The sequence below is a fragment of the Salmo salar genome, chromosome 19 (genome assembly GCF_965601325.2).
Source record: "Salmo salar chromosome 19, fSalSal1, whole genome shotgun sequence".
Lineage (NCBI taxonomy): Eukaryota > Metazoa > Chordata > Actinopteri > Salmoniformes > Salmonidae > Salmo > Salmo salar.
The window spans coordinates 74,334,746-74,354,095 of NC_138309.1; the positions used below are offsets into that span (position 1 = coordinate 74,334,746).

Genomic DNA, 19,350 nt, shown 5'->3' on the forward strand with positions numbered 1-19,350 from the left:
CAATCTATTCATATGTGTTTAATTGTGAAGAGGACTGTTTTCAATTTGAAACAGGTTCTTTTTCCGAAATGTATTTTACATAACCACGCAGTTGATAATTTTCTCCCAGCAGTCTGAAGGTAAATATATGAATAGATAGCAATGACATTTCCCCCCCGTTTTTCAATGTCCGTGCGCACATCTTGACTCCTCTTTATGCCTTTATTAGACGCCAGAATTATCTTATTTTGGATATCCAACATCAGATTATTATTAGGGAGTGGCGTAATTGTCATGACATGTGGAGAGGAAACACTTGAACTGGCTTCAGAGATGCCAGCACCAAAGTTCTGATCATAAAACGAGATGTTTTCGTGTGAATAGTAGAATTTGTATCCCCTTCACGTTACAAAGAGTTAAAATCCACGTGGTGTTCTAAACATATAGCTCCCGTCCATTTCTGTGCAATGACGACATTTTACGACAGTGCCGTACGTGGTTTTTCAGTTCTCCAGAGTGTGATACCGGCTGGAGAAACGCAGTAGGAAGATAATACAAGAGAACGGGGAAGCTAGTTTTACTGCCAATACCTGGCCCTTCGTCGCGGATAAGAAACCTGCGTCTTCTCTGGTAACATAAACCTAGCCGTTAAATGTGGAATCAGGGCTGAGGAGAGAGCGACGCGAGGGAAGGCAACAACAAATTCTAACTGGGGTTGTGAAGTAAGTTGCCTCCCAAGCGGCGCTTTAAAAGGAAGCAGAAGATAATTGACCTAAACAACAGAGAGAATGGACTACGATTTCAAAGTGATGCTGACCGGAGAGAGAGAACGTGTCGAGGACCTGTTTGAGTACGAGGGATGCAAAGTGGGAAGAGGCACCTACGGTCATGTATACAAAGCAAAGAGAAAAGATGGGTGAGTTGATAATGAGAGCCAGTAAGAAGGCCCTCAGGTCCACGAGTCTCCCAATAAAACAACTCGGTTTGTCTTGGCTGCTCCTGTTTTCAAGGCCCCCTCTCCGTTACACCTATTTGTAACTCGTAGTACGGAGAACATTTTTAAAGAACCAACTGAATAAACTCAGTACGTCATAGCACAAACATGGTACAAACATTATTGGGCACAGACAACAGCACAAAGGGCAAGAAGGTAGAGAACAATAACGTTACATCACGCGAAGCAGCCACAACATTCAGTAACTAACAGCCGTGCAACGTGTTCGCTAAATCCATCAGCTAACCTTGCTGTATTGTAGTTAGTGTGATGCATAGTTTTAAAAGGACGCCTGCGCTCGCAGATTAAACGGAACAGAACGGGGGATGTTGTAACAACATTGTATGTGGGGTATTGCAGTCATCAAGCCAGTTTAGCTCCAAACAGAATAATGAGGATATTTTTGTATCAAATTATGCCGTGTCATTTTTTTTTTTTGCATTTCGAGATGTTCTATTTTCGCAGTAATATGAACAAACTGAGTGAAGTAGGCCAGCCTTTGTGTGATAGCCTATTACAGACGCAGCCAAGCAAGTCAGGGGCAGGTGCAGTCGGGCGCAGGGAATGTTTGGGCTGGCAGGTTTGATGTGTCTGAATCTGGAACGGCCTGGCTACACAAAACATAATCATGGGTTTACATAAAGCAGTTTTTTCACCAGGTGCTTAAAGCACTTTACATTGTATGGAGGAATCTCACCCCCTCTAATAATAGAAGGAAAGTGTTTCAAATCTGAATTGGAGGGACATGAAATGTCCAGGTATTCTGCATGGATTAACACAGTGAAGAGGCCCCCTTCATATAGATGAGATGGACATAATAAAAGTGATCCTTCTATTGACCATGTTACTCTCTTTACTATCATGTCTTTTCTCCCTAGTGTGTAGTGTGGAATAGAAAACAATGTAGGATGCATAGATGTGACATTTTTGGCCGATACTGATATCCGATATTTTACATTTTAGCGACTTTTTAAGCATTCTTGTACAGTTAAATAGTTAACACGGACACAGCAGTTTAAGGCACTGCATCTCAGTGCAAGATGTGTCACTACAGTCCCTGGTTCGAATCCAGGCTGTATCACATCCGGCCGTGATTGGGAGTCCCGTAGGGCAGCACACAATTGGCCCAGCGTTGGCCAGGGTAGGCAGTCATTGTAAATAAGAATTTATTCTTAACTGACTTGCCTAGTTAAATAAAGGTTACACACACCATACCACACTGACCAAAAAGTTATTTTGTTGGCATTTACGTATGTCCCATTACCAGTAAAACATGATCAAAACCTATTTCTTTCACTTACTTGCTGTGCTGTTTTGTTGTTCATTTGTTCAGTCGCTTCATTCTCAATCAGGATTTCATCATACATGTCAAGCAGTGAAGTTTCAGCCCTGTCTGTCCGTGGCCTCTCTTCCTTGGTGCGCACTGTCACTGTGTCCATTTCCATCTTGTCCAGCTGTGTCTGTAACATTTCACGTAAACCATGTTTCTTTTCTGCATCGAAGTAGCGGTCCTTGTACCTAGCATCGAGCATGGTGGCGACACAGTAAAGAGGCTCAGAGAGAATGCCACCGAATCGCTTGTTCACAACTTTGAGTACTTTTGTAAGTTTTAATCCCACGGTCTGTCTGCAGTTTTGTTGAGCAGGTGTTTCAGTGCAGACAGAGGGTTAGCTTATTTCCCGACTCAGTTGTTCAAATGGTGCTAAGACTGTGTTCATGTTTTAAACATGTTCTCAAATCCCATTGAAATGGCAGCAGCGGAATGAGAACCAGCACATTCTTGAGCATGCAATACGGCTTTCCTCAGTACGAAGTCCTCATCGACCCACTGTGCTGTCAGACTCTGCATGCTCATGGGGCTGCCATCTCTGTTCCACTGTGCTGTCAGACTCTGCATGCTCATGGGGCTGCCATCTCTGTTCCACTGTGCTGTCAGACTCTGCATGCTCATGGGGCTGCCATCTCTGTTCCACTGTGCTGTCAGACTCTGCATGCTCATGGGGCTGCCATCTCTGTTCCACTGTGCTGTCAGACTCTGCATGCTCATGGGGCTGCCATCTCTGTTCCACTGTGCTGTCAGACTCTGCATGCTCATGGGGCTGCCATCTCTGTTCCACTGTGCTGTCAGACTCTGCATGCTCATGGGGCTGCCATCTCTGTTCCACTGTGCTGTCAGACTCTGCATGCTCATGGGGCTGCCATCTCTGTTCCACTGTGCTGTCAGACTCTGCATGCTCATGGGGCTGCCATCTCTGTTCCACTGTGCTGTCAGACTCTGCATGCTCATGGGGCTGCCATCTCTGTTCCACTGTGCTGTCAGACTCTGCATGCTCATGGGGCTGCCATCTCTGTTCCACTGTGCTGTCAGACTCTGCATGCTCATGGGGCTGCCATCTCTGTTCCACTGTGCTGTCAGACTCTGCATGCTCATGGGGCTGCCATCTCTGTTCCACTGTGCTGTCAGACTCTGCATGCTCATGGGGCTGCCATATCAAGTAGCATAATGAATTCCGTTATGTTGGCGTTAATGGATTTCATCTTTGAGTTGTCTCGCTGAAATGTTCCTAGTCTTTCAAATGACTGCTGAACTTGTTTAGTTGTTGGAAGTGTGCGCTGTGTATTTTTCTGCTTTTGTTCTGTGTAGCGCTGTGTATTTTTCTGCTTTTGTTCTGTGTAGCGCTGTGTATTTTTCTGCTTTTGTTCTGTGTAGCGCTGTGTATTTTTCTGCTTTTGTTCTGTGTAGCGCTGTGTATTTTTCTGCTTTTGTTCTGTGTAGCGCTGTGTATTTTTCTGCTTTTGTTCTGTGTAGCGCTGTGTATTTTTCTGCTTTTGTTCTGTGTAGCGCTGTGTATTTTTCTGCTTTTGTTCTGTGTAGCGCTGTGTATTTTTCTGCTTTTGTTCTGTGTAGCGCTGTGTATTTTTCTGCTTTTGTTCTGTGTAGCGCTGTGTATTTTTCTGCTTTTGTTCTGTGTAGCGCTGTGTATTTTTCTGCTTTTGTTCTGTGTAGCGCTGTGTATTTTTCTGCTTTTGTTCTGTGTAGCGCTGTGTATTTTTTGTGGCGTCATTACATCATCTACTTATGTTATATGGGTATGCACGTCAGCTTTGACATCGGTTTTGCACATCAGCGTTAAGCTAGACCGCGGGCCGATGCCGGCATTTTTAGTTAATATTGTCCGATTCCGATATCGTGCACCCCTATGCTATTATCTCATGACCAAGTAAAAGGGTTATTTCTGTTGATAGAAGTGTTTTACTGTGGTCTAATTATTTGAGGCTGCAGAATGTTATGATTATGAAGGTCTCTGTCTGCCAATAACAAGTGAGACGATGGGTGTTATTTTCCCTACTGTGAAACTAGGCTAAAGCCTATTAACTTTGGAGCTTATGCAATCTCACCAATTCTCAGGCCGCTATTTGAAAATGGCGTAAAAGCACTGTAAAACTTGCAAACAATGTTATTCTATACATGTCTCGATTTACTGTTTCTCTTCAACCAAAGATACTTGGGGAAAAATAAAAAAAATAAATAGGCTAGACTAATTTATGTAGACCAATGCTGAGAACCATTGTCATGCAATTCATAGGCTAAATAGTAATGTCCAATAAATTATTCAAAATACTAGAATATATGGGGTTTGAGCAATCCCCAAATGAGTTTGGTGAACATTTTAGCCTAAACATGTTAGTGTCGGGGGCTGAGACACAAACCACTGCAGATGTTTCCAAGCATTTAGACCATATCATAGCCATTTCAGCCAGGCAGTGCTGTTTATTCCAGTTCTCCCATTGTCTTAAGTGTATTGTTCTCTTCTTGCTCCCTTCATAAATGATTACCAGTGAAAGGACTGGTTATGCTATTACAATAAAGGTATTTTATACAGTGGTCATGAAGGAAAAGAGCTCATTTCAGACTACAGACACCCTGTCCTTCCCCTTCTGTCCTAGTCCAGCCATATCCTAGTCTGGTGGTCTAGCCCCACGCTGGTCTGGTGGTCTAGCCCCACGCTGGTCTGGTGGTCTAGCCCCACGCTGGTCTGGTGGTCTAGCCCCACGCTGGTCTGGTGGTCTAGCCCCACGCTGGTCTGGTGGTCTAGCCCCACGCTGGTCTGGTGGTCTAGCCCCACGCTGGTCTGGTGGTCTAGCCCCACGCTGGTCTGGTGGTCTAGCCCCACGCTGGTCTGGTCTGGTGGTCTAGTCCAGGCCTCCTGGCCCCATCTGGTGGTCTAGTCCAGTCCAAACTCATCAAGTGGAGACCAGATCATCCATGTTTGGTTTAATCCAGCCCAGATCCTTTACTGGAACTGGACTTTGTTGTGGAACCTAAACCCTCAGGACACAAATCAGACCCACCAAGCAGCGGGTCTAAAACATGGCCAGACTGACAGGGGGTTGGAACCGTGTTTTAACCAGCCCTAAGTGTTCAAAGATGTTTGTTTATTGTAGGAGACTGCTGTTTACGAGCCTCTCATACCCTCATTTGTTCTCCTGGAGTTGAACATGGCCCGAGGAGGCACAAAGAGCAGTTTATGAGATGATTTGGGCTGAGGGGAGGGGTTTGTACTAGTGAGGGGCTAACCCAACTTTGTGTGTCCCTTGCCAGCTGCCATAGTCTGTTTCCCCTCTACTGTATGGGGGTGAGCTTGATTATATGACATTAATCTGGAGGAAATGTAAGCATTTTGCCCTCCTCTCAGCCACTCATGTACCACCAACTGCCAGCTGGCCTCCTTCATGTCTCAGTGTAGCAAGGCCCCATGGGAACTGTAGTGAACTTGGGTTGATGCTGTATATTTTTCTGTCTTCAGGAAGGATGATAAGGACTACGCCCTCAAGCAGATTGAAGGCACTGGCATCTCCATGTCTGCCTGCAGAGAGATTGCAGTAAGTGTGTTGTTTAGTTCAAGAGCAGACATCCCATAATGTCTGTGTGAATGAATGTTTCTTCTTCTAGCTACTGCGGGAGCTGAAGCATCCTAATGTGATCTCACTGCAGAAGGTGTTCCTGTCACACGCAGACCGCAAAGTCTGGCTGCTCTTCGACTACGCCGAGCATGATCTCTGGGTAATACACACACACACACACACACACACGGGTTTGGGGAGTAACGGATTAAAAATAAACCAACTGTAATCAGTTACGTTACCAGCAAAACTATAGTAATCAGATTACAGATACTTTTGAAAAACGAAATGATTCATTCTAGGATTACTTTTAAAATGTTTGCGTAATTTATTATTCTTTTTTAAATGGACACCTTTCTGTTTTCTCAATGGCATTTAAGTCAGCATTGAAAAAATTGGCAAATTTAAGGTCCTGCGTGAGTGAGTCTGACCACAAGTCAGAGACTACTATGATGACACACCAAATGCACTTGATGGATTGTGGGAAAAGAGCAGGAATAGGCTTTTGTGGGCTACAGTCCAAGGTATGTCTTCCAATGGTGCAACTGCTGTCAGCATCCAAAGATGATCCAACTTGAATAAACGCTTGGAGGTAAGGGCCCTACAGATATCATTATTGTTGATATCTACATAGAGCATTGATGTGAATCATACTGCTGCTCTCTCATTTAGCTATTTGCGCCTCATGGATTGTGGATGGCTGTTCACAAATGTATATGTGTATTTTAACCCAGTAATGGTTGAATTGAAGAATAAGCTGTCTATCAATCTGTTTTGCAACCAGTGAACAGCCAGTGAAAATATGCAACAGCTGCTTAGTGCTTATGGGGAAAAAGTTAGAGGAAGTTCCTCCCTTCTAAACTACTCTGTGGTGTTCTGCTCCATACTGTCAAAAACGAGGTTACTTTAAGAAGACCACGAGTGGGGCTTTTATTGCTCAATCTAATTTGTGCTGATAAAAGAAACCATGTTCTAACGCACGCACTTTTGATAGACTTAAACCTCTGCAAATGATATCAACATTTCACTGAGTGCAGCATCTTTTTTCAACTCAATGAGCCCAATCAGTCGTCCATGACAACAAAATCATAAACAACGAAGTAAGCTAATAAGTTGTTTGTTTTTGGGTTATGCTCAGGTAAAACAATTAGGATATTCTATAATTATAAGTCCTATTGTTGATCAAGGTTTATTACATTATTTGGAATGACTGGAAATCTGACAGACTTTTTATTTTTATGTAAAGATTAAGCCTACACATATTATCTGTAGTAGAAAGCAATGGGTTAGAAGAAGCCTACATAACCAACCTATAAAGTAAAATGCAACGTCCATTTATGGCCAGATATGTAAACTTTAACATTGATTTATCCTGCAATAGATGTCATTCAATTGGTAACATACATTTATGTCTTCTTCTAATGCCTCTTAAGGGGAAAGTAATCTAAAAGTAACAAAATGATTTGCATGAACACTCACAGATTTTGTATCTGATACGTCCATCCACACTATAAACATACACACACGCACACATATGTTTTTACATTTACACACTTTTATAAACATTTGAATATTTTACCTCCACACTTGTTTAAATCCATTGACAACACACTAATGATGCTCCCTCTCTCCACAGCACATCATAAAGTTCCACAGGGCGTCCAAGGCTAATAAGAAGCCCCTGCAACTGCCTAGGGGGATGGTCAAGTCTCTGCTCTACCAGATCCTGGACGGCATCCATTACTTACACGCCAACTGGGTCCTACACAGAGACCTGGTGAGGAGGGAGGGAGGGTAGGGTAGGGAAGGAAGGAAGGAGAGGGAAGGAGAGGGAAGGAAGGAAGGGGAGGGAGGGAAGGAAGGAAGGGGAGGGTAGGGTAGGGAAGGAAGGAGAGGGTAGGGAAGGGAGGGTAGGGAGGGTGGGTAGGGAAGGAGGGAGGGGAGGGTAGGGGAGGGTAGGAAGGAAGGGGAGGGAAGGAAGGAAGGAAGGGGAGGGAAGGAGGGAAGGGAAGGGGAGGGAAGGAGGAAAGGGAAGGGGAGGGAAGGGTAGGGAAGAAAGGGGAGGGGAGGGAAGGAAGGAAGGAGAGGGGAGGGTAGGGAAGGAAGGAGAGGGTGGGGAAGGAAGGAGAGGGGAGGGTAGGGAAGGAGGGAGGGGAGGGAAGGGAGGGAAGGAGAGGGGAGGGTAAGGAAGGAAGGAGAGGGAGGGAGGGGAGGGGAGGGTAGGGAAGGAAGGAGAGGAGAGGGTAGGGAAGGAAGGAGAGGAGAGGGTAGGGAAGGAAGGAGAGGGTAGGGAAGGAAGGGGAGGGTAGGGAAGGGGAGGAGTAGGGGAGGAGTAGGGGAGGGGAGGGTAGGGAAGGGGAGGGTAGGGAAGGAGAGGGGAGGGGAGTGTAGGGAAGGGGGGGAGGGGGGAGGGTAGGAAGGAGGAGAGGGGAGGGTTGGGGAGGGTAGGAAGGAAGGAGAGGGGGGTAGGGAAGGAAGGGGAGGGTAGGGAAGGAGAGGGGAGGAGAGGGGAGGGTGGGGAGGGTAGGGAAGGAAGGAGAGGGGAGGGTAGGAAGGAAGGAGAGGGGAGGGTAGGGAAGGAAGGGGAGGGTAGGGAAGGAGAGGGGAGGGTAGGGTAAGGAAGGAGAGGGGAGGAGAGGGGAGGGTGGGGAGGGTAGGGAAGGAAGGAGAGGGGAGGGTAGGGAAGGAAGGAGAGGGGAGGGTAGGGAAGGAAGGAGAGGGGAGGGTAGGGAAGGAAGGAGAGGAGAGGGAAGGGAGGAGAGGAGAGGGTAGGGAAGGAAGGAAGGAAGGAGCGGGTAGGGAAGGAAGGAAGGAAGGAGTGGGTAGGGAAGGAAGGAAGGAAGGAGAGGGTAGGGAAGGAAGGAAGGAAGGAGAGGGTAGGGAAGGAAGGAAGGAAGGAGCGGGTAGGGAAGGAAGGAAGGAATGAGAGGGTAGGGAAGGAATGAGAGGGTAGGGAAGGAAGGAGAGGGTAGGGAAGGAAGGAGAGGGTAGGGAAGGAAGGAGAGGGTAAGGAAGGAAGGAAGGAAGGAAGGAGAGGGTAGGGAAGGAAGGAAGGAAGGAAGGAAGGAAGGAGAGGAGAGGGTAGGGAAGGAAGGAAGGAAGGAAGGAGAGGGTAGGGAAGGAATGAGAGGGTAAGGAAGGAAGGAAGGAAGGAGAGGGTAGGGAAGGAATGAGAGGGTAGGGAAGGAAGGAGAGGGTAGGGAAGGAAGGAGAGGGTAAGGAAGGAAGGAGAGGGTAAGGAAGGAAGGAAGGAAGGAAGGAAGGAGAGGGTAGGAAGGAAGGAGAGGGAGGGAGGGAGGGAGGGAGGGAAGGAAGGAGAGGGTAGGGAAGGAGAATGCATCCTTTTCCTGCATGCCAGCTGGGTCCTACACAGAGACCTGGGCCTTTTCTCAATTGGATTTGCTCAACTCCTGCGTCCTCTCTCCTCCGTCTCTCGCCTCCTTTTGAAAAATGTCAAAGGTAATCGAGAGGCGGCGAGCAGAGGGAACGTGAACGAAAATGTGCTTGTATTAAATTAGATTCTCCTCTCCATTTGTGCGTCATCAGGCAAATTACGTTTACAGGGGTGGAATCCCAAAATAAATGTAACGTAATAAAACAAATGTAGCTCGTTCTGCAAGACATTTTCTAGATAAAAGGATAAGTAGCATATACATTTTAAATGTTTGCCTGCTTTTCTCCTCCAACAACTGCTTGAAAGGGGTTGTGTCAAATATAAAAAGTATTCTGTGAATGACTCCGGTGGGATACACATGACTGTCCTCGATGAAAGGTGGCTATCGAAGAGGAGAGGACACTCCTCCATTCACCTACTAACTAATTGACACTCTCCTCGACCACTTATCAGTTTCCGGGTCACGGAGGACAGATTTTTGCCCAAATGAGAAAGGCCTTTGTGTGAGAGAGAGGGGGAGGGAGGAAGAAGGGTCAAAGGGGGGAGAGTGGGCATCCATTACCTGCACGCTGACTGTTTCCTACAGAGACCTGGTGAAAGTGAGGGATGAGGAAGGGAGAATAGGGGAGGAAAGAGCAGTGGGAGGACGGGGAGAGGAATAGAGGGACGCAGGAAATGGTATAGTGGCTGAGCACTGTATGGTTGCCTGGTGGAGGAAATGGAGGTGCCTGGCCTGCTTCTCTGACATGTGATTTTCATTGTTACGCCACCAGAGGGCAGCATTGACACTACCTGGACCATTCATATGTGATTCAGCATAACGCGGCCAAACTAATCTTAATTCCTCTCGTTTAATGTGTATCAGTGTGGGTATTATGATAATGGAAGTAAATATTTGCGTGATATTAACTGTTAATCTGTTTTTCCCCAGAAACCTGCAAACATCCTAGTGATGGGGGAGGGGCCGGAGAGGGGTCGAGTAAAGATCGGTACGATGGAGTGTTTATTTTTTTTTCAGCATAATGCTTTATGTCTACATAGACTGGCTATAGTTTATTGACTGCTCATTACACACTATTTGAGCGTTATACTACGTTATCATATTATGTGGCTTATGTGTGTTTCCCTACAGCGGACATGGGCTTTGCCCGCCTCTTTAACTCACCACTGAAGCCGTTAGCAGATCTGGACCCGGTGGTGGTCACCTTCTGGTACAGGGCACCAGAGCTACTGCTAGGTGCCAGGCACTACACCAAAGCCATCGGTGAGAACGGCCACTGGGTGGGTGGGTGGGTGTGTGCTGTGTACCAAGAGCTGAACTTCTGAGCTATCCTTCCACCATCCGAGGATAATTACTGTTGTGTGTGCATATTTGTGTGAGCATGTTCAAGTGGGTGTCTGTGCGTGGGCGTGGTTTAGAACACAGTGTGATATCCAGGGCTCTACGCTGTCATATTTTACAAGGAGCACGTGCTCCTAAGTTGAAAAATGTAGGAACACAAAGAAATTTAGGCGCAGATTGAGAAATATTCGATGTATTGATGATTTGCAATTACTAAAAAGAAATGTTTAAAATATACTCTAGGTGCACTGGTGGACAAAATCTAAATATTTAGGATCATATGAAACCAAAATGGTAGAGCCTGATATCTCTAATCCTCCCTGTGCATCTGTCAGACATCTGGGCGATTGGCTGCATCTTTGCCGAGCTGTTGACGTCTGAGCCCATCTTCCACTGTCGCCAAGAGGACATCAAGACCAGTAACCCCTACCACCACGACCAGCTGGACCGCATCTTCAACGTCATGGGCTTCCCCGCTGGTGAGAGAGCTGGGCCTTAGAACCACCACACACAGGCCACAAAACCAGCATGTAGAGGCCGAGAATACTTCAAAACTGGCTCTGGATAAAGAGGGTTGTCCATGAGTGCTGGGGACTCTCATAACTTATCAGGACATGCCTATGTGCATTGAAATGGTCGCTCGTACAGTATGTGTTAAATTATTAACCCTGTTCCATCTGAATACCCATACTTGCGTTGAAAATAGTAGGCTTTTTGGGTATGCAAAAATATAACGTCAGTATGTGTACTACTTTAAGTGCCAGGATGTTATATTCACTTTGTCTTTTCATCAAGTAGAATTCGCTGCACACTATTGAGGAAGAGAATCGTCTTTTCAGACTTGCGTCTTTTTCATCCTCATCTGATAATCAGAATAGGGAATGCGCTCTACCAAACTGAGCGAATGGTGGGGAACAAGCACGATTGAGCATTAGATTATGGCTTCTCAGCATGGATCAACCTAGTATGTTTATATTTGTTGCTTTCTGCATATGTTGTTACGAAACAGTACGTTCTCAATAGTATGTAGTACTATTAGTACACAGCATGTCGTTTTAGAAAGTGGTAGGCAAGACAGATTTCGGACATATTTTCGACGTGTGTAATATGAACCTGCCTGGCAAATAGTGAGAGAGAGATATATTATATTACTGAAGAACACGAGTGTAATTAAACCATGACTAGGCACAGTTCTATTCTGGCCTGGCTTGTATGAGCCCAAAGCAATCTGTCTGTCCTGTACAAGCACTGACAGTATGATGATGCAATCCTCAGAGAAGGACTGGGAAGACATCAAGAAGATGCCGGAGCACTCCACTCTGATGAAAGACTTCAGGAGGAACACGTGAGTGGCTTTCTGACTGCCAGCTCGCTTCCTGCCAGCTCTGAACAACATCATTTTTAGCATTTTAATAATAGATTTGTCTTCTCATCCAAACTGAAATGACGTGGTCTGGTATCACAAGTATACGAACTGAAATATGTTCGTACATCACAGGTATACAAACTGCAGCCTTATAAAATACATGGAGAAACACAAAGTCAAACCAGACAGCAAAGCATTCCACTTGGTGAGTTGAAATGAGTTTTCTCAGTCTAACATTGCCTGAACGTTGTTGTTACATAGCATTGTTCAGTCTGACGTTGTATAAACGTTCCCTCTGTTTTACTCATGCTCTAATGTTGTGTTTAGCTCCAGAAGCTGCTGACCATGGACCCGATCCGCAGGATCACATCTGAGCAGGCCATGCAGGACCCTTACTTCCTGGAGGAACCACTGCCCACCTCAGAGTGAGTCAGGACCCGAATACAACTTTACAACACATTTATTACAACATCTATAACACATGTACAGTGCATTCGGGAAAGTAATTAAACCCCTTGACTTTTTCCACATTTGTTACGTTACAGCCTTATTCTAAAATAGATTTTTTTTTAAATTGCCTCATCAATCCACACGCAGTACCCCATAATGACAAAGCAAAAACAGGTTTTTAGACATTTTCACGTTTACATAAGTATTCATACCCTGTACTCAGTACTTTGTTGAAGCACCTTTGGCAGCGATTACAGCCTCAAGTCTCTGTGGGTATGACACTACAAGCTTGGTACACCTGTATTTGGGGAGGTTCTCCCATTCTTCTTTGCAGATCCCCTCAATCTCTGTCAGTTTGGATGGGGAGCGTTGCTGTACAGCTATTTTCAGGTCTCTCCAGAGATGTTTGGCTGGGCCACTCAAGGACTTTCAGAGACTTGTCCCGAAGCCACTTGTGCATTTGTCTTGGCTGTGTGCTTACGATTGTTGTCCTGTTGGAAGGTGAACCTTCACCACAGTCTGAGGTCCTGAGCGCTCTGGAGCAGGTTTTCATCAAGGATCTCTCAGTACTTTGCTATGTTCATCTTTCCCTTGATCCTGACTAGTCTCCCATTCTCTGCCTCTGAAAAACATCTCCATAGCTTGATTCTGCCACCACAATGTTTCACCGTAGGAATGGTGCCAGGTTTCCTCCAGACGTGACGCTTGGCATTCAGGCCAAAGAGTTCAATCGTGGTATCAAATCAAAGTTTATTTCTCACGTGCGCTGAATACAACAGGTGTAGACTTTACAGTGAAATGCTTACTTACAAGCCCTAACCAACAGTGCAATTTTTATGTAAAAAATTGGTATTAGGTGAACAGTAGAAAAGTAAATAAATAAATAAAACAGTGAAAATAACAGTAGCGAGGTTATACAGCCACCGGCTAGTCGGGCTAATTGAGGTAATATGTACATGTAGGTATAGTTAGTGACTATGCATAGATGATAAAACAGAGTAGCAGCAGCGTAAAAGGGGGGGGGGGGGAATGCAAATAGTCCGGGTAGCTATTTGATTTCCTGTTCTGGAGTCTTATAGCTTGGGGGTAAAGGCTGTTGAGAAACCTTTTGGACTTGGCGCTCTGTTACCGCTTGCCGTGTGGTAGCAGGGAGGCAGTGATGCAACCCGTCAGGATGCTCTCAGAACCTTTTGAGGATCTCAGGACCCATGCCAAATCTTTTCAGTCTCCTGGGGGGGAATAGGCTTTGTCGTGCCCTCTTCCCGACTATCTTGGTGTGTTTGGACCATTCTAGTTTGTTGGTGATGTGGACACCAAGGAACTTGAAGCTCTCCATCTGCTCAACTACAGCCTCGTTGATGAGAATGGGAGCGTGCTCGGTCCTCCTTTTCCTGTAGTCCACAATCATCTCCTTTTGTCTTGATTATGTTGAGGGATAGGTTGTTATTCTGGCATCACCTGGCCAGGTCCCTGACCACCTCCCTATAGGCTGTCGTGGCAGATGTGTTGTTACCTACCCTCACCATCTGGGGGCGGCCCGTCAGGAAGTCCAGGATCCAGTTGCAGAGGGAGGTGTTTAGTCCCAGGGTCCTTAGCTAAGTGATGAGCTTTGAGGGCACTATGGTGTTGAACGCTGAGCTGTAGTCAATGAACAGCATTCTCCCATAGGTGTTCCTTTTGTCCAGGTGGGAAAGGGCAGTGTGGAGTGCAATAGAGATTGCATCATCTGTGGCTCTGTTGGTGTGGTTTGCAAATTGGAGTGGGTCTAGGGTTTCTGGGATAATGTTGATGTGAGCCATGACCAGCCTTTCAAAGCACTTCATGGCTACAGCCGTGAGTGCTACATGTCGGTAGTTGTCTGAGACTAGCCGCCCTGACAGCTGATGAAACTGAGGAGTATTTCTGTCTGTAACTAAGGCCTTTTGTGGAGAAACTCATTCTGATTGGAAACTCATTCTGATTGGCTGGGCCTGGCTCCCAAGTGGGTGGGCCTATGCCCTCCTAGGCCCACCCAGTCATGTGAAATCCATAGATTAGGGCCTAATGAATTTTTCAATCGACTGATTTACTTATATGAACTGTAACTCAGTAAAATTGTTGAAATAGTTGCATGTTGCGTTTTATGTTTTTGTTCAGTATACATTAAAACAACTAACACATTATTACTACATGTAATACAACAAAAGCCCTTACTACATATATTGCATTATAACAAATGTATTACAACATAATACATGTATAACATGTTAGTCCATGTCTGGAGGGATGTGGGGGTATAGCCTGTAAGATAAGGGGTGTGTTTGTGTCAGTGTGTTTGCAGGCTGCCAGATCCCCTACCCCAAGAGGGAGTTCCTGACAGAGGAGGAGCCAGAGGATAAGGCAGAGAAAGTCAGAAATGTGTGTGCCTCTTATCTTTACATTTGGGTCAAAATATATGTTACAGTTACATAAGTGTGTTTGTGTGTATATTTTTTATCAACAGAGTAAAGGTTTAAAGGGAACATTTTGAGTGTATTTCCAGTGTGTGGTTGATGAAGCCTTGGGTGTCTTTTAATATTCCAGAAGAACCAGCAGCAGCAGGGGAACAACCACACCAACGGGGCGGGGCACACTGGTAACCCTGACAACAGCCACGCCCAAGGCCCGCCCCTAAAGAAGGTGCGAGTGGTCCCGCCCGTCACTACCTCAAGTGGCCTCATTATGACCTCAGACTACCAGGTAGGGTAGTCTCACACCATACATACATACATACATACATACATACATACATACATACATACATACATACATACATACATACATACATACATACATACATACATACATACATACATACATACAAAGCCGTTACTATATAGCAATACTATATTGATAACACAGAAATCAGCCAAATCATGCTATCCCACCAAATCATACCAAATTGTAAATAAAGAGTCTGATTAGTTATCTTATCTCTCTCTCAGCGCTCCAATCCACATGCTGTCTACCAGAACCCCGGACCAAGCACATCACTGCCCCAAAACAGCATTGGATACTCCTCTACCTCCCAGCAGCCCCCGCAGTACTCACACCAGACCCACCGCTACTGACCCAGCCCTCGCCTGGCCCACTAGGGAGAATGTACTGAGGGAGGTGGGTGTGTCCATGGCAATACCCACCCCTCCCCCCACATTTAACTGACCGGTCCACCCTCACTGCAGTAGTCCATTAGCCCAGAATGAAATACAATGAGCCCATCCTGAAAATAACAACTTCAACCATGAGCAACACATGGAGACTAAACCGCAAAACTAGATGAAGATGAAGAACGGATGCTGTCAGTTGGTTCTTCCCTCGTTCCTTCCGCTCTTCGTCGTTGTGTTTGTGACCAGTACAAAGTTAACTTTCAGAACTGGTACTTAACAAAAGCCACAACGTGACAAGCAAACAGAAGATGGCTTCATTTGCAGTAAAGGCCACCCAGGGTGTTACCCACTCCCTCCTTTCCTTCTCACCACCTCCACCAAAGCTCTCCCCCTTTCCAGCCAGATCCCCTCTTCCTGTTGAAGCTTCGTTCAGACTAAAGCTGCTATGTGACTGCCAGCATCGACAGAGTACATGCCCCTCTGTCCTCCTGTCTCTGTCTCTGTCCTCCTGTCTCTGTCCTCCTGTCGGTTTTCCTTCTTGTCTGTCTGTCCTCCCTTCCGAGGGCGTCTTCGCTGGGGACCGAACTGAGCTGCTGACAGGAGCATGCTGGGAGTTTGTGTGCCCCATCCACAGCTCTTGTTGGGGGCGTAATTGAGACAAAAACAAAGAAAAGAAACGACAAAAGAAAAAATACTTGATATTAGTAGTTTATAATTGAATCTGTTTTCCTTGGTTTGGTTTTCACTGACTGTATAAAAAAAAGGAAGTGGTGAAGCAGCTTCCGTTGGGCTGAGAGAGAGCAGCTGTTTTTATCGCTCTGGGCAAAACCTTACAACTTCATAATGACAAAACCAACCAATCGTGTGGAGGATGGCATATGGAACATGTATTGTATTAAGATATTTTACATGAAGCAAGTATCCTGACAATAAAAAGTGGAAATGTTAACATTGGCGTTGGGGGTTTCTCTTCTCTGTCTCTGTGTTAACCTGGAAAATGGAAAAAGAACGTATGTTCTCTTCCAGGAATAGAACCGTGTCTTCAGTAATGGAACAATCCCAGTCCATCCTACTTTCTCTCTCCGAGGTCTGTCTTTACCCGTTCACTGCCCTCGTTTACTGCCCTCTATCTCTTTGTCTTTCTTTCTCACATTCACACTCTCACTCTAGTCTGCTCCCTTTGCCCAGTGTAACACTTGTTACCCTAAAATATGCAGTCATCTGTCAGTTACTAAAGCTGCTAGAATGGAACCAGTCTAGCTATCATTAAACCAACACCTTTCTAACCCCTTGTTATTAGGCCATTTCAAACTAGGCTAGGTCAAGTCCTCCATCCCCAAAATCTGTTTATTTCAAGCCTTTAACGTTAACCCTGTATGGGGACTGGATTGCATAAAATGGTAAACCTTGGGTAGCCTCCCCTATCCACCCTGAGCAGAGACCCTGCCTTTTCTTTGCCAAACGGGAACCTCGATGTCACTCATACGTTTTCAAGGGCTACTATTGGACAATGGGAACACCCACTAATCATTAAAACCCTGTTGCTGAATGCTGATAGGCCGAGGCTGCCGGCGGGTCCCGCCCCCGCGGTGGACGGGTTGGAGTGGCCAGACCGCCAGGGACACAGGATGGCAGCGCGATCAGCAGGAGTATCTAACGGGACATGCGGACGGACTTAAATCTATTACATTTCTGACTGCTGGTGAGGATTTTTACTATGCTTTTATATGTCATGATACGAATCGGAATGTTACTCACCAAACTGTTTTATATTTGGCCTTAATTGAGTATTTTTTTTTATATATGTTGAATTGCGTTAATCCCAAATGGCCAAACTACTGACTGGACGTAGCGGCCGGCCACCACTAGTGGACCCAGTAGAAGATAATGATAAAGCACAAGGGGGTTCTGTGTCCAAGGCCCGATTCTTTCAATTCAACTCTTCACTATTACTGCACACTCCATTTGGCAACCGCCGTGCTCGGACCCGCTTGATTATTGTTCACTAAAACGTACAAACTGCGTTTGATTTAGAAAGTGGCCGGCTATAAAATATTGTAACAATTTGTGGCGGAAGGAAAATAGAATCCGTAACGGGAAACGTCGGTGCAGAACTTTGATTGATCGACCTTGCCATCAGTTCAGTGCATGTCATGTAAAGGCTATGTTGTGTTTGCGCTGACTGCAGCCAGCACACAGACGGCTGCTTTTGTTGCTCACTTACACTCTACTGAAAGCAAGAGCGATTAACTAGCCTACAATGTGAATTAGACTACATTATTATATGAATTTAGTGAAGTGACACGTCAGTTATAAGGGTTACTTGCGATAATTAAGCAATAAGGCCCGAGGATGTGGTATATGGCCAATATGCCACGGCTAAGGGCTGTTCTTAGTTAAGACGCAACGTGTAGTGCCTGGATACAGCCCTTAGCCGTGGTATATTGGCTATATATCACAAACCCCTGAGGAGTCTTATTGCTAATATAAACCGGTTACCAATGTAATTAGAGCAGTAAAACTAAACGTTTTGTCATACCCCTGCTATATGGTCTGATATACCATGGCTTTCAGCCAATCAGAATTCAGGACTCAAACCACCGAGTTTATAATTAACAACAGACAGTTATTCACAAAGATATAGGCTATTAGGGACAATAGCCGTATTGTATATTGTCAAAAAAAATGAAGATCCAGCCATGTTGGAGTAGGGAGTTTTTAGGGCAATGTGTAACATATCTTGCAATATTTATGACCTCACCACAAGCTCTCCAGCCTCCCTCAAAGCAAGAGGCTGTACCTGACTCATACATTTATAATGTTTCCCTGCTCCGACCTTAATAGAATTTCGGTGTCCATAGTAAAATGTGTGTCTGTGTGGATGGTCTTTAGGGAGACAGGAAGCACATCCTCCTGGTGACAGACAGCAGTCAGGATGTCTCTCTAGTGAAGTTCAAAGGCCCTCAGCTCTCTGAGTTCTGGAGATGGCTAATGTACTGCTAATGGTACATCTGAGAGGCTACTGCTAATGGTATATCTAAGAGGTTACCTATGTGTGTGTGTGCATGGCAGAGATAGTCCTGGGTGTTTGTATTAGGACTACTCATTGACTTCCTGCAGTTTCTTTCTCCACCTCACTCTCCCCCATCTCCCTAACTTTCGGCAGGTAGCCTACCGATTTAAGAGTGTTGGGCCAGTAATCGAAAGGTCGCTGGTTTGAATCCCAGATCCGGCAAGGTGGTAAAATCTGCCCTCCAGCAACCCTCAACAACAACTGCTCTCAGGCTGCCGTGGACATTAAGGCAGCCCCCCACCTCTCTGATTCAGAGGGGTTGTGTTAAATGCAGAAGACACATTTCAGTTGAATGCATTGTTGTGCAACTGACTAGGTATTCCCTTCCTTGCTCTCTCCCACTTTCTCTATTTACTGTTTTTCCATGTCTCTCTCTTCCCCCCTCACTCTTTCTCTCCGCTCTTCCTTTCTGAGTGGAGTGTCCTCTTTTTTCAGGGGATGTTAAAGGAGGGGAGGGGGAGGCATGCATGGGAGCACTTTGCTGTTGCCGTGTGAACGGAGCTCCATTGTCCCTGGAACCTTTCAGAGTGGCTTCCCTGAGGTCCCTGCTTGCCCCTCCCCCACCCCTCACTCACTCTCTAGACACACACACTACTCTTTCTCCCACTCTCTCTCTCTCACACACACATTTCCCTTTTCTTGTACAAACACACAGCATATACACACTTTCTTTACCCCCTCACACACACGTTCCCTCCCTCTCTCTCCCCATTCCCTTCATT

General features: G+C 45.8%; 2 protein-coding genes across 6 annotated transcripts in view; both read left to right on the forward strand.

The window, feature by feature from the left end:
* Positions 1-452: 452 nt before the first annotated feature.
* cdk8 (cyclin dependent kinase 8) lies at positions 453-16,504 on the forward strand. 2 transcript variants are annotated; one of them, XM_014159471.3, is made up of 13 exons: positions 453-895; positions 5,782-5,857; positions 5,928-6,038; positions 7,515-7,655; positions 10,204-10,261; positions 10,405-10,536; positions 10,950-11,093; positions 11,890-11,959; positions 12,113-12,185; positions 12,308-12,405; positions 14,740-14,827; positions 14,993-15,148; positions 15,394-16,504. In XM_014159471.3, exons 1-13 carry the CDS (start codon positions 768-770, stop codon positions 15,517-15,519), a joined length of 1,401 nt encoding a protein of 466 aa, XP_014014946.1. In that variant the 5' UTR covers positions 453-767; the 3' UTR covers positions 15,520-16,504. The 2 variants fall into 2 exon arrangements, with proteins under 2 accessions (XP_014014946.1, XP_045558634.1); XM_045702678.2 differs by lacking the exons at positions 453-895; positions 5,782-5,857; positions 5,928-6,038; positions 7,515-7,655 and adding an exon at positions 9,209-9,337.
* A 637-nt stretch (positions 16,505-17,141) lies between these two features.
* Positions 17,142-19,350, forward strand: part of wasf3b (WASP family member 3b) — a 32,966-nt gene continuing 30,757 nt past the window's right edge. Inside the window, exons 1-2 of one of the 4 annotated variants that reach the window (XM_014159463.3) lie at positions 17,142-17,257; positions 18,726-18,944. The gene's annotated coding sequence lies outside the window, so the exon portion shown is untranslated. Of the gene's footprint in view, positions 17,258-18,675; positions 18,945-19,350 lie in introns of all 4 variants that reach the window. The other 3 variants (XM_014159461.3, XM_014159462.3, XM_014159460.3) reach the window with 3 other exon arrangements.